This window comes from Poromitra crassiceps, assembly GCF_964638095.1.
Source record: "Poromitra crassiceps genome assembly, chromosome: 6".
Lineage (NCBI taxonomy): Eukaryota > Metazoa > Chordata > Actinopteri > Beryciformes > Melamphaidae > Poromitra > Poromitra crassiceps.
This window is the reverse complement of record NC_139627.1, coordinates 44,736,955-44,751,091: the sequence shown is the minus strand read 5'-3', so window position 1 is coordinate 44,751,091 and position 14,137 is coordinate 44,736,955. Positions and strand designations below refer to the sequence as shown.

General features: G+C 45.3%; 1 protein-coding gene across 3 annotated transcripts in view; it reads right to left on the bottom strand.

The window, feature by feature from the left end:
* acvr2aa (activin A receptor type 2Aa) overlaps positions 1 to 14,137 on the bottom strand; it is a gene marked incomplete at both ends in the record, with an annotated part of 80,440 nt that overhangs the window by 25,603 nt on the left and 40,700 nt on the right. Inside the window, one exon of one of the 3 annotated variants that reach the window (XM_083638545.1) lies at positions 6,669 to 6,820. In XM_083638545.1, the coding sequence (XP_083494671.1) occupies positions 6,669 to 6,820 (152 nt within the window). The remainder of the gene's footprint in view (positions 1 to 6,668; positions 6,821 to 14,137) is intronic. The other 2 variants (XM_083638546.1, XM_083638547.1) reach the window with 2 other exon arrangements.

The following is a 14,137-nucleotide window of genomic DNA, read 5'->3' as shown; positions in this document are numbered from 1 at the left end:
CTACACTGCAGGCATCTCTCAACTAGAACACAAAACAGATATAGGCACCAACAGCTACACTGCAGGCATCTCTCAACTAGAACACAAAACAGATATAGGCACCAACAGCCACACTACAGCCCCTCTCAACTAGAACACAAAACAGATATAGGCACCGACAGCCACACTGCAGGCCCCTCTCAACTAGAACACAAAACAGATACAGGCACCGACGCCCACACTGCAGGCCCCTCTCAACTAGAACACAAAACAGATATAGGCACTGACAGCTACACTGCAGGCCCCCTCAACTAGAACACAAAACAGATATAGGCACCGACAGCCACACTGCAGGCCCCTCTCAACTAGAACACAAAACAGATATAGGCACTGACAGCCACACTGCAGCACCTCTCAACTAGAACACAAAACAGATATAGCCACCGACAGCCACACTGCAGCACCCCTCAACTAGAACACAAAACAGATATAGCCACCGACAGCCACACTGCAGCACCTCTCAACTAGAACACAAAACAGATATAGCCACCGACAGCCACACTGCAGCACCCCTCAACTAGAACACAAAACAGATATAGGCACCAACAGCTACACTACAGCCCCTCTCAACTAGAACACAAAACAGATATAGGCACCGACAGCCACACTGCAGCACCCCTCAACTAGAACACAAAACAGATATAGGCACCGACAGCCACACTGCAGCCCCTCTCAACTAGAACACAAAACAGATATAGGCACCGACAGCCACACTGCAGCACCCCTCAACTAGAACACAAAAGAGATATAGGCACCGACAGCTACACTGCAGGCCCTCTCAACTAGAACACAAAACAGATATAGGCACTGACAGCTACACTGCAGGCCCCCTCAACTAGAACACAAAACAGATATAGGCACCGACAGCCACACTGCAGGCCCCTCTCAACTAGAACACAAAACAGATATAGGCACCGACAGCCACACTGCAGGCCCCTCTCAACTAGAACACAAAACAGATATAGGCACCGACAGCCACACTGCAGGCCCCTCTCAACTAGAACACAAAACAGATATAGGCACCGACAGCCACACTGCAGGCCCCCTCAACTAGAACACAAAACAGATATAGCCACCGACAGCCACACTGCAGCACCTCTCAACTAGAACACAAAAGAGATATAGGCACCGACAGCTACACTGCAGGCCCCTCTCAACTAGAACACAAAACAGATATAGGCACCGACAGCCACACTGCAGGCCCCCTCAACTAGAACACAAAACAGATATAGCCACCGACAGCCACACTGCAGCACCCCTCAACTAGAACACAAAAGAGATATAGGCACCGACAGCCACACTGCAGCACCCCTCAACTAGAACACAAAACAGATATAGCCACCGACAGCCACACTGCAGCACCCCTCAACTAGAACACAAAAGAGATATAGGCACCGACAGCCACACTGCAGCACCCCTCAACTAGAACACAAAAGAGATATAGGCACCGACAGCCACACTGCAGCACCCCTCAACTAGAACACAAAAGAGATATAGGCACCGACAGCCACACTGCAGCACCCCTCAACTAGAACACAAAACAGATATAGGCACCGACAGCCACACTGCAGCCCCCCTCAACTAGAACACAAAAGAGATATAGGCAACGACAGCCACACTGCAGCCCCTCTCAACTAGAACACAAAAGAGATATAGGCACCGACAGCCACACTGCAGCCCCCCTCAACTAGAACACAAAACAGATATAGGCACCGACAGCCACACTGCAGCCCCCCTCAACTAGAACACAAAAGAGATATAGGCACCGACAGCCACACTGCAGCCCCTCTCAACTAGAACACAAAAGAGATATAGGCACCGACAGCCACACTGCAGCCCCTCTCAACTAGAACACAAAACAGATATAGCCACCGACAGCCACACTGCAGCCCCCCTCAACTAGAACACAAAACAGATATAGCCACCGACAGCTACACTGCAGCCCCTCTCAACTAGAACACAAAACAGATATAGGCACCGACGCCCACACTGCAGCCCCCCTCAACTAGAACACAAAACAGATATAGCCACCGACAGCTACACTGCAGGCCCCCTCAACTAGAACACAAAACAGATATAGGCACCGACGCCCACACTGCAGCCCCCCTCAACTAGAACACAAAACAGATATAGGCACCGACAGCCACACTGCAGCACCCCTCAACTAATGGTGGGAGAGAGAAGCCTGATAAGAGTTCTTGAATGAATGAGATGAGGAGTGTTACGTTTGGACTGCAGGAAGTGGGAGCCAAGTCACAGGCCTCCAGTGAGCCAGGGCATCAGGCTTGGGCCGGAATTCGATATCAAATATCCCAATATTTTGTGAATGTTGTGATATTTCCCATGGTATCAAAATATATACTTGAAGTGATTTTCCCCCCCAAGTAGGTTCTGTTTTCCATAGTTGTTTTTACTGGAAATAGCAGGAATGAGCAAATTCTGATATGTGACGATACCGTGTATATTGCAATATTTTGGGGGGACAGTATTGCGATATTCAATTTTGGATATGGTCTAAGCCTACAGAGGCTGTTGAGGAGGGAGGTCTGTAGTGCCATGGGGGTACTGTAATGTGGGGACACACCAGGGCACATTGGCAGGTAAGACTCTGGAGCGCTCGTAACTCCAGAGTGACGGAGTACGCACATAATAAGTTGGATGCTGTGAATGTGCTGGGAGTCACGATTGTATAAGATCTGCTGCCGCTGAGAGATGCAGGTTCAGTTAAACCAGGCATGTCCAAAGTCCGGCTCAACCATTTTAAATGGCCCGCGGTTTGTCTCTCAAAATATACTATGTGGCCCACGACATAAACTCTTTGACTCCTTGTGGCCAACATTACTGTCTTTCAGAGGCTGTAGCGACGTAAGGCACCCATTGATTTGCTACCATCCATGTCATGCTAGCTTATCGGGAAGGGGGCTAAATAACACAAAAACACAAAATTGTGTCGAAGGAAAAACTGGCATGGCCTAGGGCATTCACAGACTAGTCGACTAGTAAAACCACTAGTTGACACTGTGCTTAGTAGTCGACTAGTTGTTTAAAAAAAAGAAAAAAAAGAACATGAGGTATTTACACGACATACATGGACTATCCAACCCGTTCTCACTCCGAGCGCGTAGCATATTGACGCTTTGTCCCGTCCCTTGTGCGTCGCTTGTTACTAACATGGTACCCTTGAGCGACCCATGAAACGACTTGGGCTTTCCGACTAAACTCAATGTAAACCCATGGAAGTCATCTTTGACGCTTATGGCAACTGCTCCCCCATTAGTCAACTGCTCCCCCATTAGGGTCTGGGGGGAGGAGTTAACCTCTCCCAGACCCTAACCCTAAACCTAACCTCTCCCACCCCCCACACCTAAACTCCGCCAGACCCTAACCCTAACCTCTCCCACCCCCCATGCCTAAACCTAACCTCCCCCAGACCCTAACCCCTCCCACCCCCCATGCCTAAACCTAACCTCCCCCAGACCCTAACTCTAAACCTAACCTCTCCCACCCCCCACGCCTAAACCTAACCTCCCCCCAGACCCTAATGGGGGAGCAGTTGACTAATGGGGGAGCAGTTGCCATAAGCGTCAAAGATGACTTCCATGGGTTTACATTGAGTTTAGTCGGAAAGCCCAAGTCGTTTCATGGGTCGCTCAAGGGTACCATGTTAGTAACAAGCGACGCACAAGGGACGGGACAAAGCGTCAATATGCTACGCGCTCGGAGTGAGAACGTGTTGGACTATCATATCCCATATCCCCCACAAAGAACATCAAAACACAACAAAACAAAACAAGAAAACTGCATAACATACACAATAATCCAAGAACAAACAAGACTATTGGACAAACAACCAAACAAAAACAATGCATTCAAAGTAAATACATAGGTCTTGCCCTGTTGGCAGCTAGGAAATGCATAGCTTTAAATTGGAAAGCATCCAATCCCCCAGCTGTAGTTCACTGGTGGAATGAACTCTCAAGCTACCATACGTTGGATAACATTTACTACAAGAGCAAAGGCAGATTCTTAGACATCCCCAAAATATGGCAACCACATACAGAGTTTGACTTTAAAGGAGGACTTACCTCCAAAACACTTTTTTTCAGCTTTTAACCAATATATATGACTTTGGGGGTGATGTGTGAAGAATTCTGGTCAAAATTTCCACATTTGACACCAAACTGTTGCCATTTTACCATTTGTATCATTTTTCAGCAGCATACCTGGCATAAGCGCCCTCTAAGGGTGTAACACTGCTTTTTTTTTTTTTCTCAAATGAATGGGATATTTGACACGTCATGACGTCATGGTGAACCAAAGACTATGGGATTTCAAGATAGTTACTCCCCTACTCCCCCTGTACCCTTTCGGCTCCTCACAACTCCAAGCCTATTGCCATGATGTCACTTGACCTGTTAATTTATTACAATCGCCTGTTATTTTCCTACCAACTCCTATGTAACACAATACTATCAATAAACGCCCCTATAATCATAAAAGGAAGGACATAGCAAGTAAATCATTCCCAACCTTTTTCATACTAAGGGGCCCTATGATGAGATTTGGTCTCATGTAAATCTTATTTTTTATTTTTTATAGCCTAGATATGATTTTGTCCAGAATTCCATATAATTAGGTTGAGAGACAACGAATGCTGGAATCCTCTCAAGGACGACTGGTGGTCTTCTGTGCCCCTTTTCGCTGGGGACACAGAGCTGCTGCACTGACTGCCCGGAGGGAGGGAGGGGTTTATTGTGTGTTTGCAGCAATCAGCTCCGAGAGCCCAGCATCAAAGTGAGAGCCTCAATTTCATCCTTCCGCAAACAAATCTTATCGCAGCGCACATGTAAAATATAACGCTATACTACGACGTGACAACGTGACAAAGCTGGTCTAAACACATCGGCTACTATAATAACGTCACTGTGTACAAGCAACACCAACTTTTCAGGAAATGTCAGCAGCGACTGGGGACTGGGGACTGGGGGGGGGGGGGGACTCGCTGTGTGTGTGTTTTGCTGCGCGGAATGGATTTGATCAGGGAAGTAGCTCCTGTGCTCTTAAAATACTGAACACCACGTTGTCATATTTGACATATGTCTTCATTGTAGACAGTTTATCGCTGAATGTGTCATTACATTATAAATATCTTACCTGAATAAGCTCAAATGCTGTTAGAGGATTATCACACCGAGTCTGATGCCCTTTCTGCGGCCACGCAGCAGCTCGTAGGCACCCTGCCTTTTAGAGCGCGAGCACGAGCTGCTGTGTGCTCAGGCAGCGGGGACGCGCGGGCGGAGCTCTTCACAGGTCTGACACTGCCCTGCCTGCAGTAACTTTTAACAAGAATCACGAAACGCAAATTAAAAACGGATTTCATTGCGCGGTTTATCTCTAGTTAGACGAGGGAATTACGTGGAGAAATCTCGCATTGTGTTACCCCAGAGCGAGAGGTTTGTCCTATTGTGGGTGTGCTGCTGTTAACGAGCCCATGTCACTTTGCTCTAGTAACGTAGTTTGAGTAGTTTCCATAGAGTTACATGCAGAAAAATAATTAAATTTCTAGTTCGCCACTGAATTACCAAATTGATATAACTTTCAACCATTTTGAGCAAAGCTCTTTCCATACAGGCCACCAGCGTTGGCTAATTGTTGATATTTATACAGATATGGCCCCTCTCAAATAAATTATTTTTGAGGCAATAGGCAAACTGTAATGGCGTCGATTTCAGAAAAAAAATCTGGACTTCAACACAGCCAAAGAGTCCAGTATAGACAAGAGCATATGTCATTTCTTGGTTTTTTCCATAGGTATTTTCAAATCACTGTTCTAATACATATCTAGGGGGTAAGTCCTCCTTTAAGAACTTTTTACCCCAGTGTCATTAGGCTTATCAGGATAGGAGCTGAATGCATTGTTTTTGTTTGGTTGTTTGTCCAATAGTCTTGTTTGTTCTTGGATTATTGTGTATCTTATGCAGTTTTCTTGTTTTGTTTTGTTGTGTTGTGTTTTGATGTTCTTTGTGGGGGATATGGGATATGATAGTCCATGTATGTTGTGTAAATACCTCATGTTCTTTCTTAGAAGATTAAAAAAATAAAAAAAAATAAACGACTAGTCGACTACCTTTAGGGACGACTAGTCGACTAGTAAAATTCACTAGTCGTGAATGCCCTAGCATGGCCATGTTCAAAGGGGTCCCTTGACCTCTCACCTCAAGATAGCTGGATGAGAATGGGTTCTATGGGTACCCACAAGTCTCCCCTTTTACAGATATTATTCTTATTTTTTTATATTCATTCTTTTCTTGTTCAACTGACGCAAGAAGCAGCTGGCCCCAGGTTCTTCCGCATCATCTAATTCAAAATTCATCCCATTCAAAAATAAAGTTTGGACACCGCTGAGTTATGTTTTTTTTCTTTTGTTTGGCCGCATGCCAGATGTTTTTAGGCTTTGCACTGTGTTTACATGCAACAATGAAGGTGAAAGCAAGTGTCAGGGCTCAGCGGAAAGTGAACAAACGACGAGTAACGCAGTCTTCTTCCTGAAAGGTAGATGACAAACTGGGCATGCTGGAAACATTGGCAGCTTCTGTTCCAAGTCAGGCGTTAGACATGTTTTCACACACAGGTAGAAGTGCACACATACAGACACACACTCGACATACTTGGAATTTGTGCCTGGGTGTCGGGGGTGTAGAAGAACTTCTCGTTGCACATGCTGCCTTCGCAGCAGCAGAAGAAGACTTCCGGAGCATCCTTCTTCTCCACACATTCGTTCCTGTGAGGGGAGAAAAGGGGCGTGTCACCGCAATGTTGTCTGATACAAGCCATTTATCAATATGGAGCGAAATAGCCAATACGGACAGCAGTGTTCTGTTAGGGTGAAGCATGTATTTACCTACCAGCATTAAAGGCATACAACTCTCTATCTCGCTGACACACAAAGTACTAAAGTCCTTTGTCTGCATCTCTTTTGACAACAGCGTCTCATTCCATTCCTAACAGCATCAAAAGACTACTTGCAGACACACACTGAATGCTTTAGGTGTAATACATCATTGCAAAAGAAAGTATCAAACATTCTTCATGACTGTAATCAAACATTCTTTATGAGTGTAATATACAGTAAGAATATCCATTTTGTCAGTGCACCGTTTTCTACGACCGGGCAAAGCTGAAACTTAGGACAAAAAGAGCCAGTGAACAAGGAACGTACTATGCATCCTTCACTTCTTTGAAATGACAGATTAGGCCTCTCAAGTATGGAAGTTAACTAGATTATATTCAAATGATAATGCAAATTGGAAAATGATTATGCCATGCCACACTGCAATTTTCCAATGTGGATGTGATTGTGCTATTTAAAAATAATACAATTTGTACTTGAAATGTCATGTATTATGATGCACATTTGCCAACAATATGACAGTACAGTATTTATGAAAAACTCAAAGACATGCTTTATGGTTAACAACATTCAATAGGGGTGCTCCGATTGGTCGGATGCCGATAACCATCGGCCGATATTGGTTCATTGTTTGATCGGTGGTCTCTAACTCTACAAAGGCCGATCAGATCAGCCGAACAGATGACACACACGCAAGACAATTTCTCTACATGCCGCTAAAATGGCTTCACCGAAAAGATCGGTACTGGGGGAAACTGTACTGGGGGAAACTGTACTGGGGTAAACTGTACTGGGGTAAACTGGGGTATGTTAACACGTTCACTGCCATTGACGAGTTGACTCGTCAAGCAGAAACCAACGGTTGACTGCCAATGACGAGTCAACTCGTCAAAAAAAAAAAAAAAAAAAATTTGACGGTGGGACGTTGATCTAACCCTTTTACATCTCCTATGAAAATATTGGAGCCACCGAACGTGTACAACCCATTCCACCGACCCACTAAGTGGCGACAGTGCTCTCCAGACTAGAAAAAGCCGAGCCAAAACTGCAGGGGAACGCGCGATGAAACCATTCTCATACTGTAAAATGGATTGGCGAAAACGCTTTCGCTTTCGCGCTGGTTGCTGGCGGTGGGGGATTGCAAATTTGCATAATAGATTATGGGTGCAACACACTTTGAAACACGCAGCATAAATAAGACCAGAATCGCAAAAGCTTCATCAAAGCTCTCAACCGAAACCCCAAGAAACGAGCGAGCCCATCCAGACTTGCCCAGCGGCCGCCAGCAGACAGGAGCAGCAGCAGCAGCAGCAGCCGAAACTCGCTTGTGACACGCCCGCTGCAGCCAAGAAGAACACACACGGAGGGAGGAGTTTGAAGGAGAGGGGGGTTTCCTGCTGTTATGGAGGAAATTACTGTTCAAAACTATTGTTTAGATGTCTGACGTCTTACTGATGCCAAAAATGAATGGTTAAAGTGACTGTTCTATCGAATTTCACAAAAAGCTATTTATCTCAGCTTAAATTTTCAGACGCTGAAACCATGCTGTATTCAAGTGCTAATGCCTACATAACTACTAACTCTACAAACTAACTCTTTTAGACAGAGAAAGCACACATTATATTACCGTAGTTCTTTTGAGATATTTTGTGTTCACAAAATCTTAGCAGAAAAGAATCCTCGGGTCTTGAAAGATGAGCCAGAATCCTCAAAAAAAACCTTTGGCAGAAGCTACCTACAGTAAAAAAAAAACGGCTGGCAGTGAATGTGTTAAAGTCACTGGAGACCAAGTGTTACTGGCGTATGTTATAGCATTTAGCTGCTAGCCCAGCCCAGGCAGACAGGATCGGGGAATCAACCCCCGCAGTAAACGCACATCTGAACAGAAGTCTGTGTACCTGCTCTTGAATCCCCAATCTTGTAGTGTTGAGCCAAAGCACGTTCCGCTGGTGAGTCAGTCCATTGAGATATATGGGTTTTTCCCCCACCGTCCTATCATTCGTCCTAGTGTCACGATATAGGAAGTAACGTTTTGTGGGCGTTCCCACACAGACCACCTGTATCTATGTTTTGTTTTTTTACAGAAACCTATTTCATCACATGAGATTTGTGTCATCCTGGTACTTCTGTCTTTAACAAAATACAGTAGGTCAATTGCACAGGAATTGTTATGTTACAAATTACAGGCATGGCAGATTTGCACGGGATTCAAATCACTGATGATTCTCTGCAATTACTCCAAACCAGCGGACATGCAGGTAACATTAGCACCGTGCCAGCGGGGCTCCAGACAGTCCTTTATTGAGTGTTCGTACTTTTTTTTTTAATCTAAGATTGGTAGCTATACAAAAAAGGTGAAAAGGAATAAAGGAATATAGGGAGACTGGACTTCTGTAGTTCATGAACAACGTTAGATCTCAGCAACAGCAGGAGGGTTCATTTACATCAAAGCTACGCTCTGAACACACATGAGATAAACAAGCTCATTAGATTTGCCAGAGCCGAAGCAACCATGCTTCACTGCTAAATGACTCTTTGATTTCTATTGGTATTTTGGTAGTTGTTTACATGTTGGGCAGGCAGGCATCAGGAAGCTGCTGGACTACCTGCTGGCTTGCGTTGAGTAATAACATGGCAGCACGCCACACTTCAGAAAACAAATCGATCCAGTTACTGCAGGTGGGAGGTAAACGGGTTCAGCGGCATGCTAAGACAAGCGCCGCCAGGAAACCCAAGCCTTTTCAGCGCCTCTCTCTCTCTCCCCCTGTCACGCTAGACACAAGAGTGAAACGCTTTCTGGCAGGCATGTTGGATGGAGCGCTGAGCAGATACCATCTGATTTGGGAGAATGGGAGGGAGAGAGAGAGAGGGGGGGGGGACTTAGGCAAAACATGTTTACACATCAGAGGAGGCCTCAAGTGTAACACTTAAGTCAGCTGATGTGTTCGGCTGTGCGTGTAGCAGAGGAGTGGCCGAGTCAACTTTGTTCCGGTCCCCCGAGTGAGAGTCTCCAGGCACAAGTCTTAAGTCAAGTCTCAAGTCTAAATGTAGAACAGCGAGTCAAGACAGAACAAATCAAATGTAGAACAGCGAGTCAAGACAGAACAAATCAAAAGTCCAATATCAATTTAATATCTTAAAGAAAATTAAATATCTAGGAAAATCAATCAATCAAATATTTATAAAGCGCCAAATCATAACAAGAGTTATCTCTCAAGTCACTGGAGACCAAGGGCCCTATCTTGGTACAGGCGATATCTAGGGATGGGAATCGAGAACCGGTTCTTGTTGAGAACCGGGTCCCAGTGGATCAATTCCTTGGAATCGTTAGCCAAAATCCTTAACAATTCCACTATCGATTCCATGCGCGATGACGTCACACGCTGCGACATGCGCGCAACGCAGCCTTGTTTTGTTTAGACCGCAGCCACCATGGCGTCTAGGCAGAAGCAAAACGATGACCACAGTGCCACTTGCAATGCTTGCAAAACCTCTATTTCGTCAAAGGGGTGGAAATACTAGCAATATGCAGAAACATTTGTCCACACAGCATGCAATAATTTTGGAGGAATGTCACGTTTCTTATGTGCTACGGAGTGACGATAACGTGGCTAACAGCAGCGCGGCTAACGTTAGCGCTCCTCCAGACCCTGTCTATTGTGTGTTTATTGTTTGTGCCATTTTGTTTCATTGCATAAACCAGATTTCACCAATACTCCATTTCCATCCATTTAATTTAGAGGATGATGACGTTCAGAGTCAGACTGGTTCAGAGGCTGGTAGTCGCTCTGGGTCAGAGGCTGCAGCGAGTACTTTTTGTGCTGCGCACTTCTAGCCCCTCCATTCACCCAGGCAGGGAAGAGTAAAATGACCGAGGTGAGGGTAAACGAATGTCACTGAGCAGTGACTAGTTTGTCTGACATGCCAGCTAAAGTAAAATGTCAAAGTTGCATGTTGTCATTCTAACCACTAGTTCTGTTTCATTCACTCCCACTATATATTTTCTATAGGGAGATGACAAAGATGCTCAACCCAAAATACAAACCCCCAAACAAAGCCAGTTTAACAGACACACTGATCCCTGCTTGGTATGGGATTGAAAAGAGCAATCTGATCTCAGAGCTGAATAAGAATACATAATTATAATGATAATAATAAAAAAGAAAATTAATGTTAATAAACCCGTTTGTACTATTTTTTTTCCCCTTGCCCAATGAGAATCGATAAGAGAATCGATAAGGAATCGGATCGATAAGCAGAATCGAAAATGGAATCGGAATCGCTAAAATCTTATAAATTCCCATCCCTAGCGATATCCCCTATTTGCGCTTGTGCACCTGTTTGCGCATGCCTTAAGGCAGGGAAGATAGCAGTCCACCTTGCGCTAGTGTGCAGGTGTTATGCAGAGTTTTGCACCCCCGCCCGGCAGCAGCTAAACGCATCCCCACCTCACGGGAGCATATTGCAATGATTTATACAGAAATGTAACTTTTTAAAAGTCATAATTGTCTGGGTAGACGTGATCTCCCTGTTTTCTAAGTTAAAACAGCCCCGAAATATGGTGGGGATGTGGAAACGTTCACGGCACGTGCCGCAGACCCAAATTAGAGCCGTGTCAAATCATCTGCGCCCCCAAAATGCCAGCGCAAACGGGAATCTCCGCTCCCGGAACAACAGACCAAGTGTGTACCACCATAACTCTTCCCCCTCTTCCCGTCCCCCATTCCTACCCGGCCGAATACCCATACGGACAGCACCTCCCTCCAACTAGAAACCAAGGAACACATGAACGTCCATAACACACCCATTCCCCAATCCCCCAAGTCCATATCCCTGTTACACTATATAGCTTCTGACCAGAGGGGCGCTGTGGAGCGCTGTGCGGGTGGGCACATCTAACACAAACGCAGAAGAGTGTTTCAGACAGAGGGTAAACTGAAGGTGGTGCGTGAGAGCCAGTACAAGATAAACAATGAGTTTTTTGAACTATAAATGATGCAAAGCTACTCTAGTGGAGGCCAACAATAAAATAATAATACATTATATTAGCAAAATATGGGCCCTTAAAGTCACTGGAGACCAAGTGTCACTGGGGTATGTTAAAGTCACTGGAGACCAAGTGTCACCGGGGTATGTTAAAGTCACTGGAGACCAAGTGTCACTGGGGTATGTTAAAGTCACTGGAGACCAAGTGTTACTGGGGTATGTTAAAGTCACTGGAGACCAAGTGTTACTGGGGTATGTTAAAGTCGGGGTATGTTAAAGTCACTGGAGTGGAGACCAAGTGTCACTGGGGTATGTTAAAGTCACTGGAGACCAAGTGTCACTGGGGTATGTTAAAGTCACTGGAGTGGAGACCAAGTGTCACTGGGGTATGTTAAAGTCACTGGAGACCAAGTGTTACTGGGGTATGTTAAAGTCACTGGAGACCAAGTGTCACTGGGGTATGTTAAAGTCACTGGAGACCAAGTGTTACTGGGGTATGTTAAAGTCACTGGAGACCAAGTGTTACTGGGGTATGTTAAAGTCACTGGAGACCAAGTGTTACTGGGGTATGTTAAAGTCACTGGAGACCAAGTGTCACTGGGGTATGTTAAAGTCACTGGAGACCAAGTGTCACTGGGGTATGTTAAAGTCACTGGAGACCAGACCAAGTGTCACTGGGGTATGTTAAAGTCACTGGAGACCAAGTGTCACTGGGGTATGTTAAAGTCACTGGAGACCAAGTGTCACTGGGGTATGTTAAAGTCACTGGAGACCAAGTATCACTGGGGTATGTTAAAGTCACTGGAGAACAAGTGTCACTGGGTATGTTAAAGTCACTGGAGACCAAGTGTCACTGGGGTATGTTAAAGTCACTGGAGACCAAGTGTCACTGGGGTATGTTAAAGTCACTGGAGACCAAGTGTCACTGGGGTATGTTAAAGTCACTGGAGACCAAGTGTCACTGGGGTATGTTAAAGTCACTGGAGACCAAGTGTCACTGGGGTATGTTAAAGTCACTGGAGACCAAGTGTTACTGGGGTATGTTAAAGTCACTGGAGACCAAGTGTCACTGGGGTATGTTAAAGTCACTGGAGACCAATTGTCACTGGGGTATGTTAAAGTCACTGGAGACCAAGTGTTACTGGGGTATGTTAAAGTCACTGGAGACCAAGTGGAGCGGCTGTTGTGATTCAAAATTCACTTGGATACAGCAGTTGAACCATGGGGGGCAGATGCCTATTTTTTTTTTATATATACCGGTATATATATTTTATTTTGCAATTTCAATTTTTCAGAACACAGAAAAACGAACAAACTCAGATACAGGAAAAGAAAAGAAAAAAAAGAAAGGAAAAACATGCATACACTCCAAAATTACAACGCAGTGCCACCAATTACCGTAAATTCCGGACTATAAGCCGCGGCTTATATAACGGTGCGTCTTATCTATGGATTTTTTCCAAAAAAAAAAAAAAATCTCTCTTTTTTAGCACTCTTTCTAACTATAAATCCACTTCTGTTTTAATTTCCTCTCTTGCCCTCTTTTAACAACATAACATAACATAACATAACACAACACAGGTAAGCAGAAAGAAAAAGACGAAGCAATCACGCCATGAATGAGGAAATGACTCACCTGCTGGAGGCTGGAGATACACCGCTTGGGCTAAACTTTTACTCCGTGAAACACTATCGATTAAGTCCGACATCGCTCAGAGGTTTTGAGCAGCTTGAAAACAAGTTTGAAAACGTGCAGAAGTCCATCCACTCACTCACTAAAGAAACTAAGGCAACCGTGAACAGAGTTTATAATGCGGAAAAGCGCATCCGCGCACTGGAGGACAAAAACAACACAGTGAGTCCGAAAATGGATAAAATGCAAAATCGAAACCCTGCACACGCAGGTTGATGACTTAATCAGCAGGAGTAAAAGAAATAACATTCGCCTGATCAATGTAAAAGAGGGAGCTGAGATTGGTGACATGGACGCTTTCGTGGCAAAATCCTGTGTTACATCCTGGACCTGAAGGAAGGCGAGAAACCACCAGAGGTGGACAGGGCACACCGGGCGCCTCGGCCACGTCCAGACCCCGGCCTGCCACCGAGGGCCATCTTCATCTGCCTACTCCGCTGGCCCGACCGTCAACTCATCCTCCAGGCTGCGGGGAAGAAGCCCCTCACCTGGGAGGGTACGCGCTTTTT